A 14,928-nucleotide genomic window follows, 5' to 3' on the forward strand; every position below is an offset into this window, starting at 1 on the left:
GTCTGTTTCAATAGTGTTTCTGTGGTGTTCAATCTTCAATGTCGTTTTTCTCAGTTCAGCCATTTTGCCTACGGTTACGTCTTGGGTTACGCGATTTCTCTGGCTGTAATTTAGCTAGAGCAATATTTTCTTTTGTAGTTTGTGCAGAATATAACATTCTGGGGGATTACGAAGGGATTTTGCTGAAATTTTATTGTAGTCATATCCAGATTATTTCAAAAAATAATTTCGCAAGCGTTACCCTAAAGTTTGACAGTTGTAACAAAGAAGTGTTCCTAACTCCAAGTATAAATATAATAAACAAAATCTGCTTCGTAATCCCCTAGAGCATACCCAGAAGGATAAAATAAAACAATAATTAGAAGTGTGACAATCACATCTGATGAAAATCCGTGTATCTCCTGTACTCCACTTTTGTCTGTATTTTGACTGTTTTTGTCGCGTAAAACAAAAACCAGCAACCGAAAATACAAAAAGTGACTATTCTTTGTCATCATTTGTTCATTTCTTTCATAAAATAACATTCAGACACAATAAAACATTCAAAATTGAAAAAAAGGTAGTGCACTGGCCCACAGGCGAAGTGCGCCACTGAAATTTAGAGTGATGGGACTTACACAGCCATTTTGAGTTTTTAGCAGTTTTGCACCTTTCAATCTGTCTACTTTCATGACATGCATATGATTACACTATACAAATTCATCAAAGTCTCTAAAAATATATTTCATTGCACCAACCCGGAGAATTTTTCCGTCTTTTTATTCACTATTTCGATAAAAATTACGATTTTCAACCCTTGACAACAGACATTTCTGCTCGCCCAACGCGGGAACGTCGTATACCGTTTGAACAGCAGTTCTCTCCCCTGTGTCATTCGGCAGTTATTTTCGGTTAAATATGGATTCTCCTGCGGGAACCCCCCTATTTTTCAAACAAGCAAACCACAGACACTTTCCATATAAGATGGTATGACGTAAATCCCTGGCCATGATTGGTCAGATAGGCTCGCGTGGCTTTTCGCGTTTTAAAAGTCGTCTGCTCACCACGTTTAGTTTTCGACTGAGTTGGCTTAGAAAAATGGCTCGTGTGAAAAGATCAACGCTCCGAAAAACACAGAATAAAGGCAAGCGTACGAGAAAACAACAACTGGAGAGTTGCAGAGACAAGAGAACGACTAAAACACAATCGGTGACAAAGCGTACAAAAACTGGATCGACCGCTGTGGCATGCAGATCAAATTCTGCGTCAGGAGAGTGTGTTCTTGGCGGCTTGACGCGAACACAATTCAAGACGAACACATACACAGCAGCCACCGCGTCAAAAGCGACAGGTCCAGAGGCTTCCCAAACAAGGAGATGTCTTGTTGATTTGGAAACCTTTGATGGTATTGTAAACAAACTTTGTTGTCCACAATGTAAACAACCAACGCTGTCACTATGCCCAGACTCAAAACAGGGACACGGCCTTGCAGTGTACGCGCATGTCTCTTGTTCAACGTGTGAGGAAGTTGTTCCAGGAACCGCTGGATACCTTGCTTCCAAAAAAAGCGGTCAAACGGATTATGGTCTCAACAGGCAAGCCGTTTATTCATCCTTGGTATGTGGGCTAGGTGCTCAACAATTTAACAAATTTTGTGAAAGTTTAGATTTGGCAGGCATGCATCACAAAACCTTCCAGAAGAAAGCTGATAAACTCTATTAACGACTTGATGCACTGGAGGAGAAAGTATTCAGTGAGGCTGTCCGTCAGGTCAGACAGATACACGCAACACACAATGGAATGACACTGTCTGATGATGATGTTCTTGACATCAGTGTAAGCTACGACGGATCATGGCTGACCAGGGGGCACTCGTCTCACATTGGAATAGGGTGTGTTGTAGACGTGCTGACTGGCATTTGCTTAGACGCTCATGTTATGTGCAACTACTGCCATGTTTGCCAGACGACTGGAAACAAACTTCTCCAGGAGAAACCCCTGGAGTATGCTGCCTGGCTGGTAAAACATATGGACATCTGTGACAAGAATGTTGCAGGTGAGTGTGTAGATCTAAACAATATGTGTGTATGATGCGTTTGTGTAGACGGTTGTTGAAATGGGATGATAGTGTGTTGTGTTTGAATTTTACATAGATCTGTAAGTGTTTGTGAATATGTGTGTCAGTGTTTTTGTGTGCGCTGTCTATGTGTGTGTGTGTGTGTGTGTGTGTGTGTGTGTGTGTGTGTGTGTGTGTGTGTGTGTGTGTTTGGGTATTGATCCATGGATAGTAATACATGTACTGTACAAAAACAATGATAGCGTCTATGTTGGTAGATCTGTGGCTGATTGCCTTGTGTGTGTGTGTGTGTGTGTGTTTGTGTGTGTGTGTGTGTGTGTGTGTTTGGGTATTGATCCATGCATAGTAATACATGTACTGGACAAAAACAATAATAGCGTCTATGTTGGTAGATATGTGGCTGATTGTCTTTTGGGTGTATGTGTGTGTTTGTGCGTGCGTGTGCGTGCGTGTGTGTGTGTGTGTATGTGTGTGTGTGTGTGTGTGTGTGTGTGTGTGTGTGTGTGTGTGTGTGTTTGCTATTCAGTGGCTGACTTTGACTGAAACGGTGGTTTTATTTTTAGGTTCCAGTGGCATGATGGAAGTCGAGGCGGCTCGGGTTCTGTGGGGCAGGTCAGTGTCGCGGCACAATCTGCGATACACAGTTATGCTGTCAGACGGTGACACAAAAACCTTCCAGGAACTTTCCAAAATAAAGCCTTATGGAGATCAAGTGACCATCGAAAAAGAAGAGTGCATCAATCACGTTTCCAAGCGTCTTGGGACAGCGCTTCGCAACCTTGTGACAGACTGCCGCAAAAAAGGAATCACTTTGGGAGGGCGAGGGTACGGTCAGCTGACTCTGAATACAATCAGGAAGTTGACGATATATTACAATCGGGCAATTAGGGGAGGTAAGACAGTTGCAGACATGAAACGGGCAGTGATGGCATCTCTGCGTCACGGCTACTCAACAGATGACAAGCCACAGCATGACTTGTGCCCCCATGGTGCCGCGTCATGGTGCTTCTACCAGGCTGCCCTTGCTCAGAACAAGCCCCCAGGACCACACGCAAAACTCGTCCATACACCTCTCAACTTCAAGAAGCTGAATCCTCATCTAGAACCAGTTTACCAGAGACTGACTGAAGATCAACTGCTTCAAAGATGTGTGTCAGGAAAAACCCAAAACTCTAATGAGTGTCTCCACAGCAGCGTTTGGGTTCGCTGCCCCAAGGACAAATTTGCATGCAAAAATCGCGTACGGTTTGCAGTCGTCACAGGGGCTAGGGAATTCAATTTTGGACCAGCAGCTGCTCTCAACACTGCAAAGTTCTACGGCTTTACGACAGGCTGTAACATGAAAAGACTGAACAAGGCTAGGGAGTGTAAGAGGGTTCTTGGCAGCATCAGGTTCAAGAAAGATCAGCTAAACAAGAGACGCGACACTGTGCGTGCAGCTAAACTCAAAAGACAGGAGGAGCTCATCAGACTAGAAGGGGGTGCAGCATATGCTGCTGGGCAGTTTTAGGTAAGCCTGTAGTTACCAGGTGTCTGTGAAAAATACCTGAACTATGTTAACATTGATTTGGGGTGAATGAAAGAGCTTGGAAATGTTCTCGGCCTTGTTTCTCTGTTCAGTGTTTTTGCATGACCTGCTATCTAGGAAACTATTTTTCTTCAATTCATCTGTTCAGAATGCAATGAAACTTAAGGGACATGCTTATCAGAGGACAACCTGTGGAATGACAACAGGAATTTTCTTTAAATTAATAAATAACTGTTCAGGCGGGTTATATTTATTAAAATTGTGCTGCAAAACATGATAATTCATCTAAAAAAAATATTTTGTTGGAACTATTCATCCTAGAAAAAATCCCTGTTGTCATTCCACAACTATGGACTCCTACATCCTACATGCAAAAAATCACATTCCTATGATTGAAGGGGAAGCTAAAAAACGTGTTCCTAGCAACCCATTTTGGCAGTTGGAGATTGTCGTTTCCATGGCAACGGACAGTGACGGTACTGAAAACGTTATCCGTTTTGAAATCGTATATGCCTTACCACTTCATATGTATATAACAGTAGCTTATGATATAAGTAAATGAAAATTTAGATTTTAGTGGCTCCCTTTGCCTTAACCTGACAGGATGTGACCTAAATATCTTGTTTCACTTTCGTACTCTCTCGCATAAGCTTTGAAATTACTTTAGTTTTTGAAGCTGGTACATTTCCGACTTTTCAGTTTTTGTCGCAAGATCTGACATTCGACTAGTTGCAACCACTCTCTAAAAAGACCAAAAAAAGTTTGTATCTTACGACTACATCCGGTCATTTTGGAACACATTTAGCCGTAGCTAGACTTGAATGATTTGCGCATCAAAACCTCCAGCTACGGAAAAGTTTGTTGCAACTGTGTTTCATAAACCTGACGTTCAACAGTTTCTAACATCCGACTATCATTTAAGATCATTTAGCGATCTTTTCAGTGATCGCTTTCAACGAGTTAAAAAGCTCCTGAGACTGAAGCATTGTTTCTAACAGCATAGCAAAGGACCATCAGCAAGTGAAATGGTTTTCTTGTGAAGAAGAATCATTTTGTGACAACCATCTATTTGTAATTGAATGACGATTCTTTTACATGAAAACAAAAGGAGTTGTAACACTAAAATAGTTTCTCTTACCTGTCCCATTCCCTCAGGAATGTCCTGCAAAACAAACAGCAAAAATACAATTACAAACGCTGACCAGCACATTCTGTAGCTCACATACCCTGATCGTAAACAAATCAAAGACAATCTCTTCACACAGAGCAACATATTCGAGCCCATTGTCACTAGCATTTTCAAAATATTGTAAAAATGCTTGCTTAAAATAACGCCCAAAAAACATCAAAAGAAACTGTTTCAGAAACAGTAAAACGACATCACAATGCTGGTACATGTTTACACACCCGAACAACCTAACTTAACAAATCCCCAAGTGATTGGAACAAAAAGGATGCAAAATCTTATAACTTGAGTTCTATAAAGTTTTGAAAATGTCACACATCTCACACCTAACACGTTGACGGGTGTTTGCCAAAGATCGTCAGCAAACCAACTCTCACAAATCTATTACACATTTTATAAGCATTTAGAGTGTTTACTTTCTTTTGTTCATCAGGGCCTAGCATTGAAAAAAGTGAGTTGGGCGTATAAAAACTAAAAAATCCTTGAAAATCGGGAATTCCCGATTAATTCCTTCTTTACAAGACTAAAAGAAAGAAGAAAAAAAAAGGTTGGCGTATATACGCCGTTGTGCGTACAATGCTAGGCCCTGTTCAATAACTCTCACAACACACCAACAAATGTGTCAACTCACCTTCTTCTTCTTGCGTTTCTTGGCAGCCTGCAGCTTCTTGACCTCCTCCTTATGCTGCTTGACCAGGTTGATGAGACTGGACACATACTCGTCAGTCTGGGTCAGCAGGTACGCCAGACGACGATCCTTCTTCTGGTCAATCAGGCGACGGTACCCTTCTTCATCCTCAGCCTGTGCACACACAAAATTATCAACGTCATTTGATCATGTTCACGACACAATGTATGCCCGGTCACTGAAAGAAATCTATAAATATTTTCTTGAAAAAGTGCAGACAAAAAAGTATGCCCCAAATCTGGTGTGAACATTTTGAATGCATAAACAACAGGACACAAGTCAACCAAAAAGTTATACAAACTATTAAATCCATATTCTTACATCTGATGCTTTTCTACTTATCACAGACAACTTCAAACACCACTCACCAAAAAAATCTTCAAAAAGTTACCTTTTTCTTCTTCGTTCATGGGCTGAGGCTCCCACGTTCATTCATGTTTTTTACGAGTGGATTATTCCGTGTATGACTGTTTTTACCATGCCATAATAAGACACTAGCAGGTCTGCACATAAGTTGACCTGGGAGATCAGGAAAATCTCCACTCTTAACCCACCAGGTGGCCATGACCGGGATTTGAACTCACGACTTTCCGATTAGGAGGCCGATGTCTTATCCACTACGCCATTGCGCCAACCTGCTGACCCTAATTTTGTTGGTCTTGTCATAGGAAACAAATTTGTTTTTTGTGTTGCCTTACCATAAGACGACGCATGCGCTCCTTCTCGATACGCTCTTGCTCCTTCTTCTGCTCGCGCTCGGTGTTGGCGTGATGCATCATCATGGCTTTGTTCAGCTTGCCGATCTTGCCCTGAATGTTGCGATGGAACTCCTTGAAGTCCTTGGAATGCTGCAGCACGCTGTTCAGGTACTCCTGTTGTTCAAAACAAGAGCAGACAAATTAGTCAATGAAGCTGTAAAAATGCCGACACATTTTGCAGCATTCTCATTTTTCCTTCTGGAATTGCTTTGATAGAGGTGTATACTTCTCATAGAAACAAGACTACTTTCATCAATAATAAAACTCTCATGTTGATGTTTTTGCTCCTAAGCAGTTCCACAAAGGTACACTTAAACATGAAAATGAAAGTTGCTTGTTCATTTCAATGCTTGTTATTCCCTCAGGTGCCAGGAGATTGGTTCCGCACAACTCTCACTTACACTTACACTCTTTGTTGCACATGCTTACTTTTCTTTGTTTCTCAGCTCATATGCTTACAAACACACACACAAGTATATTACCTCTACCTGTTCCAAGATAGGTGTACTGGTCCTAAAAGGACGCAAAACCCGAACAGTCGGCCACACAGAGACTCTCTCTCTAACACTCACACATTTCCACACACATGCAAACACACCTGAGAGGACGCAAAACTCAACACAAAGACACTCTCTAAGACATGCACACACACATTCCCATGCACACATTCTCTCTCTCTCTTTATCTCAAGTAAAGCCACACTTGCCTGGTGTTTTTGGCGCTTCTTCCTCTCCAGTTCCACCTTCTGCTGCTTCTCCAGTTTCTCTGTGATGCGAGCTTCGCGCAGTGACTGGCGCTTGCTGCGTTTATACGCCTTGGTATTTAGCGCTGTCTCCAGGGTGGTATCTTTCCTCATGCTGGATACAACTTCGGAACGCAGCTAAAAATTCACACAAGATCATGATTAACCACCATAGGTAGTGCAGCGATCCAACACATCAAGGTCATTTCATCATGACCACCAGTCAAAATACAGAATTTAATAACTTAATTTGCCCAGGATCAACCAGACTTATGTTTAGAGGTCACCAAACCCTGGAAGTCTGTGAAGCTTTAAAGATCTAGCATCCAAATACCACTCACTATCTATTCACTTAGGATAACCAATCAGAGATTAAACTTCACAGGGTGATTTTCAAGCCTGCTTCCGTTAAGACGGGTGTAACATTGAATGACAGAATCAAAAGCAGCCTCTCAAGAAAAAGTTGGGGCTTTTGTATTTTCAAATGTCCTTTTTCAGTAACTGACTGACAGACTCAAACCGCCAAAGACAATAGCTAGTGGTTACATTAGTCTCAATACAATTCTAAAAACAAACCAGAACACACATCTGGCTAAAAAGTAAGTTCCCAGTACCTGTGCTATCATCTACAGTATTGAAATAAGCTTCAGAAACCTACCGATCTTTGAAAGTTGATCAAGCGCAAAGCTCTCAGCTCTATCATCGCCTTCGTGCGCATGTCCTCCGCCATCGTGGCTGGCATTTTGGCAAGCTCTTTGATGCGCTCTGAAATTCTGGCAGCAATTCTGCAACAAAAACAAACATCTGCATGAGTACACAAACTTCAATTGTTAAAGGTTTATGCAATAGTACATGTTTGCGTTTTGTAATTATCAAGGTGCATGAAACGGCTGGCTTTGTAGTTATGTTGCTAAATCACTGTGTACAAAAAACAGGAAGCTGAAAGCTCACTCAATTAATTAATTTTTTGTTAAATATTTCTCACTAGCTATCTCTACATTTCTCAAACTAGCTATTCTCCTATTTCTCTTACCGTCCATATCATCAACCACAACTGAAGCAATGAAAAGTTTCAACAAAGCACAAGAGGAAAACTAAGGCCAACCTGTTCTCACGCTCCTGAAGAATAGTGATAGGGTCCAGGCCCTGGGGTTTGGAGACAGGAGCAATGCGGTTCTGCTTCTGCTGCATTGCCATCATGGCCTGCACCGACGGAGGGGGCTGTGGTTGCTGCGGCTGCATTGGCTGCGGTTGTGGGGGCTGCTGCATGGGCTGCTGTGGCTGTATCATTCCCCCCATGCGCTGCTGCTGCATGTCACCGCTGGCTTGTGGTCCCGGCATTCCCATGGCTCCAGGTCGCTGCATGTGACTCAACTGCGGAGGCATGTGCTGCTGGGTGGGGGGCGCAGCACCTCCAGCCGTCATCGGCTGCTGCGGTGGGGCAGGTTGACCTGGCTGCATGCGCATCTGGTGACCTTCACCTGCAAAGGTCACAGGTTAGACTTGGTTGCAGCTAACATTTATCATTGCCTTCAATACATCCAAAGAAATGAAACAATGAAAAGTTTCAACTGATAATTGACCATGTTAACCCACAAAGCACAACAGACTCGGTCGCAGCTAGCGCTGCCCATTGCCTTCAATACACCCTTAAAACAATGGGCTAAAACACTGACCATCCGTGTAATATGCAACCGATGAAAGAAGGAAAGAAATGCACAGACCTTTCCTACCCCATAAGGAACCCATGATAGTTGTGTGAGGGAATAGCCTTGCAGCCCACGTAATAATATTCAGTGTGCGTGCGCGTGTTTGAGTGACTTCATTGGTACGCATGCACTTGACGCCATCTTTTATGTGACGTAATTTACGACGCACGATGCTAGTTTTTAGAACAGCTTAGCACTGACGCTTCAAGCAGACGTGACTTTGTCGCAGACGACCAGCTGTTAATCTGTTAGTATCGATGTGCGGGAGTTGTTTGATAAAATGATAAGTTTCTTTAGGATAATAGTTGCTTACGGACATAGTTGTTTAACGACGGTTAGCGGAAAATAGAGTAGTATAAATTGAAGAAGAACCGGATTATTTGCCGGAAGTAAGTGATTCAGGGTCAGAGTTCACTGTAGCGCATGATTATGCGAAATAGTCCAAAGATTTGAGGTCTATATAATGTTTTGGATTTCAAGTGCGCGGCACTCTTTGTTAATCGGGAGTCATTTAACTTTAACTAAATTCCTTGTTAACCGGGAAAAGTAAACCTTAGCCGACTTCTTCGTTAATCGGAAGCCGGCCTTCATTTCTAACCGTAAGGATTTATTGCTTAGATCTATTGTTAATCATTCCTTGTGAACTAGGAACCTTGCAGTCTACACTAAATAGCTCCTTGTCAATCGGGAGTTCTGTTATAACGCTTGTATAAATTCCTTGCCAATCGGGAATCTGATAGCATCTCATGCACTAAATAGCTCCTTGTCAATCGGGAGTTTTGTTATAACGTTTGTATAAATTCCTTGTCAATCGGGAATCTGATAGTGATAGTATCTCATGCACTAAATAGCTCCTTGTTAATCGGGAGTTCTGTTATAAAGACTTTAAGTCTGAATAAGTTCCTTGTCAATCGGGAACCTGATAATCACCCCCCTTGTTTAAATGACAGTCAGCGACAGTACTGAGACACGACAGAAATAGTTGTGAAGTGACGAGTCTGCGTGAAAGTGACGATGTTTTGATTTCATGCACTTGTAGAATAAAAATGATGTTTTAAACTGTACAACCACGGTGTGGGCTACATTCGTTGGCAAGAGAGAGGCCGTTGGCCGTATGAGAGTTGAAAACTAGAGTCTACTGCATCGGGGATAAGAGAGGGAAACGGGAAATATTCTTACACTCAAAACAAAACACAACGCGAGGTCAAACAACATCACGAGTAAATAAGAAACATCCCGCACAATCCCCTGGCAGCCCCCGGTTTTAATCAAATCTGCCACATTAAATGGTGACCGTGCACCAGGATTTTAACAAGTTAATAGATCTAGTGAAGTAAATTTAACGGTAGCCCAGACCGTGGTTGAAAAAGTGAAAAAAAAAAAAAAAATAAAAAAATAAAAAAAAAAAAAAGAGAAAGAAAAGAGAGGAAACGCCTCCAACTGTGTTTGTTTTCGAAGGACGTCGAAAAACAAGGTAAGAAAGAAACATTTTTTCATTGTATTTGCTACATTGTTGCTATACGTGTGTACGATGATTTGAAGCGGGATTGTTGCTATTTTGTATGACGTAGGTTCAGACAGGATTTGAAATGTGTTGGCTTATTATGAAATAAGTTCTGTTACATTCCCATTTATGAAATTGATATAGTTCATGTCAGTGGAAGTTCGGCGAAGGTTTCGCAAAGATTGAATTGTTTTGGACAAAAGAAAGATGGGTATTTTGTCAAGACTAGGGCAAGTCGTGAGCGCTCTCTCACCAAGTTTTCTTACGGCTAAGGGTTCGATGGCAAGGAGAGAAGAAAGAGAAATAGAAATGGAAGACAGTTACCTTCGGGGAGGTCAGACTAGGTGGTCGGAGACACCACGAAGATATAGGTATCCATCACAATATCCAGAGAATGAACAGAAAGGCGAAACGCACATGTCTTTTGACTCAGGGTACGAGGTAGAGCACGAACAGGCCGAGAACGGTCACGTGAAAGCTTATGCAGGTCGGGGTCAAGGGTCAGCCAATCATAGGGTAGATGAGGGAACACGTCGCCCAGGTCTATTCATAGAGAGGGAAAAACCCTACCAACATGCCAGCAGGAAATCGATTCAAGCTGATAAGTACGATGGTACCTCAATTGATTTGAATGACTACCTAGAACATTTTGATGGGGTGTCGACTTGGAATGAGTGGACAGAGGAAGAAAAGGGGATTCAATTGTCGTTGAGTCTTAGAGGGGCTGCTCAGCAGGTGTTGGGGTATTTGCAACAGGAAGAAAAGAGAGATTTCGTTGCGTTGACCAGCGCACTAGCAAAGAGGTTCAGTCCTAAAGAGAGAGTGATGTCGTACAGGTGCGAGTTTCGCAACAGAAGACGTAGAAAGCAGGAAACAGTTGAGGAGTACGGGTTTGCACTCTGTCGCTTGGCTACCAGGGCTTATAGGGACATGGAAACTGGGGCGAGGGAACTCATACTGATAGAGCAGTTTATTGGTGGATTGTCGGAAGAGGCTCTCAGAGAGAGGGTGCAGTTCGGACACCCCAGTACCCTAGACGAAGCAGTGTCGCTAGCCGGGGAATACGTAGCTTTCAAGAATAACGGGTTTCCCGAAAAGACGTTGAAAAAGCCCGAGGACGCTGGGTCAGCGATCCGATACGTAGGAGGAGGGGATGGAAAGAAAGAGGAAAACGCAAACGAAGAAGACATGAGTAGAAAAGTGGACATGTTAGAAAAGAAAATAGAGGAGTTGTCGAGAGGCAGGGCACGGAAGCCCGAGACGGGTAGCTGTTTTGTTTGCGGTGATCCCCAACATTTCGCTCGTCAGTGTCCTAGAAAGAAGGAAAGACAAGGGGGATGGGCACAGCCAAGGGGGAACGCTCAGTCAGCGCAGTTAAACTAGATGGGGTTGCGTTCGAGGCCAAGAACACAGCCCACCGTGAAGACGCAAAGGCCAATCAAGGTAGTAAAGAACAACCACCCGTGAGAGTAAGCATAGCTGCAGGCGCCTGTTGGCTAATACCGGTCGAAGTGGGCATGCAAAAGATAGAGATGTTGGTCGATACAGGGGCAGGCATGACTATTCTCTCGGCAGAAGTTTTTGAAGCTATGGGAGATAGGAGACCCAAGCTAAACCCAGTTAGCAATCGTTTGAGCATGGCAAACGGCGATCCTTTGGGAGTTCAGGGAAAAGGCCGATTCTCTATGAGCATCGATGGGCAAAAGTTCAGGACCCAGATGGTAGTGGGAGAGATCAAAGGGGCTCAGGGCATACTGGGGATGGATTTTCTGAAAAAGAATGCTACCTCTCTTGATTTTGGTAAGGGTACCTTGCATATTCACGGCCGGGCGGTGCAGATGATCAGTGAAGCGAGTCAGACGTGCGCTAGGGTTGAGGTCACGGAATCAGTGAACATACCCCCCAATAGCGAAAGGTTGGTCAGGGCTATGGTAACGGGAGATTGGACAGGAAAACGGGAGGGACTCATAGAACCCCTACGTCAGGCTAACAAGCACCCGGGTATGGAGGTGCCTAGGGCGATGGTATCTGTCGGGAGCGAGGGAATTTACGTTCCGATTTCGAACTTTTCTGAACATGAGATGCATCTAGAAGGGGGAATGATGGTAGCCTCTATTCAGACAGTAGAGCAGGTGGAAAACAGGAGAATTGAGAAAAAGAGTCACGATAGTCGGGGAGAGAAAGATGGTGTGGGGCTATCAGCGCCATTGACAGACATGATGGGAAAGGTAGACAGGGGAGTGAGCGCCCCAACCAAAGAAAAGTTACTGGGTTTAGTGAGTGAGTTTCGAGAAGTCTTTTACGAGACCACAGGGCGGTTAGGACGGTCCGGAAGGACCAAGCACGAAATCAATGTGGAAGGAAACAGACCAGTCAAAATCCCCCCTCGTAGACCCCCCATAGCGCAGAGAGAGGTGATCGAGGAAGAGGTGAGGAAAATGTGTGAAGCGGATGTGATAGAGCCAAGTGAAAGCCCTTGGGCTGCCCCCGTGGTTCTAGTGAAGAAGAAAGACGGTAGCGTACGTTTCTGTGTTGATTTCAGAAAGCTCAATGCGTTGACAAAGAAGGACGCTTATCCTCTGCCTAGAATAGACGAGTCACTCGATCTCTTGGCGGGTAGCAAATGGTTTTCTACCTTAGACATGGCACAGGGCTATTTCCAAGTTGAAATGAAGGATAGTGACAAGGAAAAGACAGCTTTCAGTACGCATGTGGGTCATTACCAGTTCAAGGTGTTGCCTTTTGGCTTGTGCAACAGTTGTTCGACCTTTCAGAGACTCATGGAGTTGACGCTCCAAGGAGTGGGTTTCGACAGGGTATTGGTGTACGTGGATGACATAGTGGTTATGGGAAAGAGCGAAGAAGACCACCTGGAAAATCTGAGGAGGGTATTTCAGAGGTTCCAGGGGGCGAACTTGAGGTTGAAGGCCGCTAAGTGTCAGTTGTATCAAAAGGAAGTGTCCTTTCTCGGGCATGTGATCTCTGAAGAAGGGATAAAGTGTGACGAAGCAAAGATAGAGGCAGTCAGAGATTGGCCTACTCCCACTACGGTGACGGAGGTTAGAAGTTTCTTGGGGCTAGCCTCGTATTACAGGAAGTTCATTAGAGACTTTGCCGACAAGGCTGTGCCTCTCACGAGTTTGACCAAGAAGCGAGCTATCTTTGTATGGGGTGATGACTGCCAGAGGGCATTCGAGCAGCTTAAGGAAGCATTGATCATGGCCCCAGTGTTGGCTTATCCTCGTAGAGAGGGAACGTTTGTGTTAGACACCGACGCATCGGGATGGTCAGTGGGAGCAGTGCTTAGCCAGGTACAGGATGGGGAAGAGAAGGTGATTGCCTATGCTAGCAAAACTCTATGTCCCAGTAGGCGTAGGTACTGCGTCACGTATCGCGAGCTATACGCAGTGGTCACGTTCGTGAAACACTTTCGCCATTACTTGGCAGGGAGGAAATTCCTCGTACGAACCGACCACAGTTCATTACGGTGGCTTAGGAATTTTAAGAACCCAGAGGGTATGGTCGCCAGATGGATAGCTACGCTAGACTCATATGATTTTGACATGGAATATCGCAAAGGCACACTACACGGCAATTCAGACGCAATGTCACGCAAGCCTTACCGTGCGTGCAAAAGAGACAACTGTTCAGAGTGTGTAGGCGAGAGCACGCATGTGCGCGTAGTGAACAAAGATGCAAAAGAGGGAGAAGGCGGGTCAAACACCGCAACCCCTGCCGAGGTTGTTCAAAGAACAGGCATAGACGGAAATCAGGTTACTCAGAGTAAATCTGCCCAGCATGAAGCAAGGGACGTAACTGGGGTATTCGTCGCAGAAAAGGGACGTGAGGAATCGCCTCCCGTTAAACACCAAATGGTTACTCGCTCTCAACATAAAACAGGGGAAGGAAAGGAAAAGCGGGATGGTCAGGGAAGCTCTCAGAGTAAATCTGCTTCGTGGGACGAGGATGAGTTTGTTTTGGCACCTAGCGAGTTTTGCCTTCCACCTGGGTACTTTGTGGGCACAGGGGAATCTCTAGAGAAGAGTCTAGGAGAAGGTTCGTGTCCGCAGGGTGACGTTTCTGTTCACTCGGAAGGGGAAGCAGGAACGGGGGTAGCTACGGGTACTATCGGGTCGCCTGAGGGGTCCCGAACCCATAGTGAGGTACCCGGCACACATGATCTTGTGAGAGAGATTGAGTCCGGGGAGGGCGCCTACTCCGCTGCGGCGGATGGGGCAGCCGAGAGAAATGAGTCAGATCATTTGGAATGTTTAGAGGGGCTACGAAGCGATTGGTCCGATAGTTGGACAACGGAGGAGATAAGACAGTGGCAAACAGAGGACCCGGTAACGCGGGTGGTCATCGAGTTGATCAACAGCGGAGTTGAAAGGCCACGCGGGAATGAAGCATCTCAGTATAGTCAGGCGGTCAAGTCGTTGTTGAACTTGTGGGATAACTTGAGGGTGATAGAGGGAATACTTTACCGACGGATTGCGGCCGTGGGTACTGGTGAGCCTCGCACGGTGCTAGTAGCACCTTCAGCAGTGCGTTACCGCATTATGAAAATGACACATGACGTTAGATCGTCTAGTCATTTTGGACGTGACAAAACGTTGTCTAGAGTCAAACAAGTGGCCTATTGGCCAGGGATGAATAGTGATGTGGCGAGATGGTGTGCGGAATGCATCCCTTGCGCGAGAAAGAAACCTGGTCCTGGGAGGGGGAAAGAACCATTACAACACATAAACGTGGGATCC

At 44.5% G+C, this 14,928-nt stretch overlaps 2 protein-coding genes and 1 pseudogene across 2 annotated transcripts in view; 2 read left to right on the forward strand and 1 right to left on the reverse strand.

The window, feature by feature from the left end:
* LOC138967459 (probable global transcription activator SNF2L2) overlaps positions 1-14,928 on the reverse strand; it is a 70,066-nt gene that overhangs the window by 47,873 nt on the left and 7,265 nt on the right. Inside the window, exons 5-10 of the mRNA XM_070340009.1 lie at positions 8,064-8,439; positions 7,617-7,743; positions 6,923-7,096; positions 6,157-6,330; positions 5,402-5,572; positions 4,723-4,746 (exon numbers count right to left, since the gene is read on the reverse strand). Coding sequence (XP_070196110.1) covers positions 4,723-4,746; positions 5,402-5,572; positions 6,157-6,330; positions 6,923-7,096; positions 7,617-7,743; positions 8,064-8,439 — 1,046 coding nt within the window. The remainder of the gene's footprint in view (positions 1-4,722; positions 4,747-5,401; positions 5,573-6,156; positions 6,331-6,922; positions 7,097-7,616; positions 7,744-8,063; positions 8,440-14,928) is intronic.
* On the forward strand, positions 589-2,182 carry LOC138967458 (uncharacterized; annotated as a pseudogene).
* Positions 2,493-4,173, forward strand: LOC138967457 (uncharacterized). Its single transcript, XM_070340008.1, has one exon. The coding sequence runs from the start codon at positions 2,631-2,633 to the stop codon at positions 3,564-3,566; it is 936 nt and encodes a 311-aa protein (XP_070196109.1). The 5' UTR covers positions 2,493-2,630; the 3' UTR covers positions 3,567-4,173.

Source organism: Littorina saxatilis, linkage group LG5 (genome assembly GCF_037325665.1).
Source record: "Littorina saxatilis isolate snail1 linkage group LG5, US_GU_Lsax_2.0, whole genome shotgun sequence".
In the NCBI taxonomy this organism is placed as follows: domain Eukaryota; kingdom Metazoa; phylum Mollusca; class Gastropoda; order Littorinimorpha; family Littorinidae; genus Littorina; species Littorina saxatilis.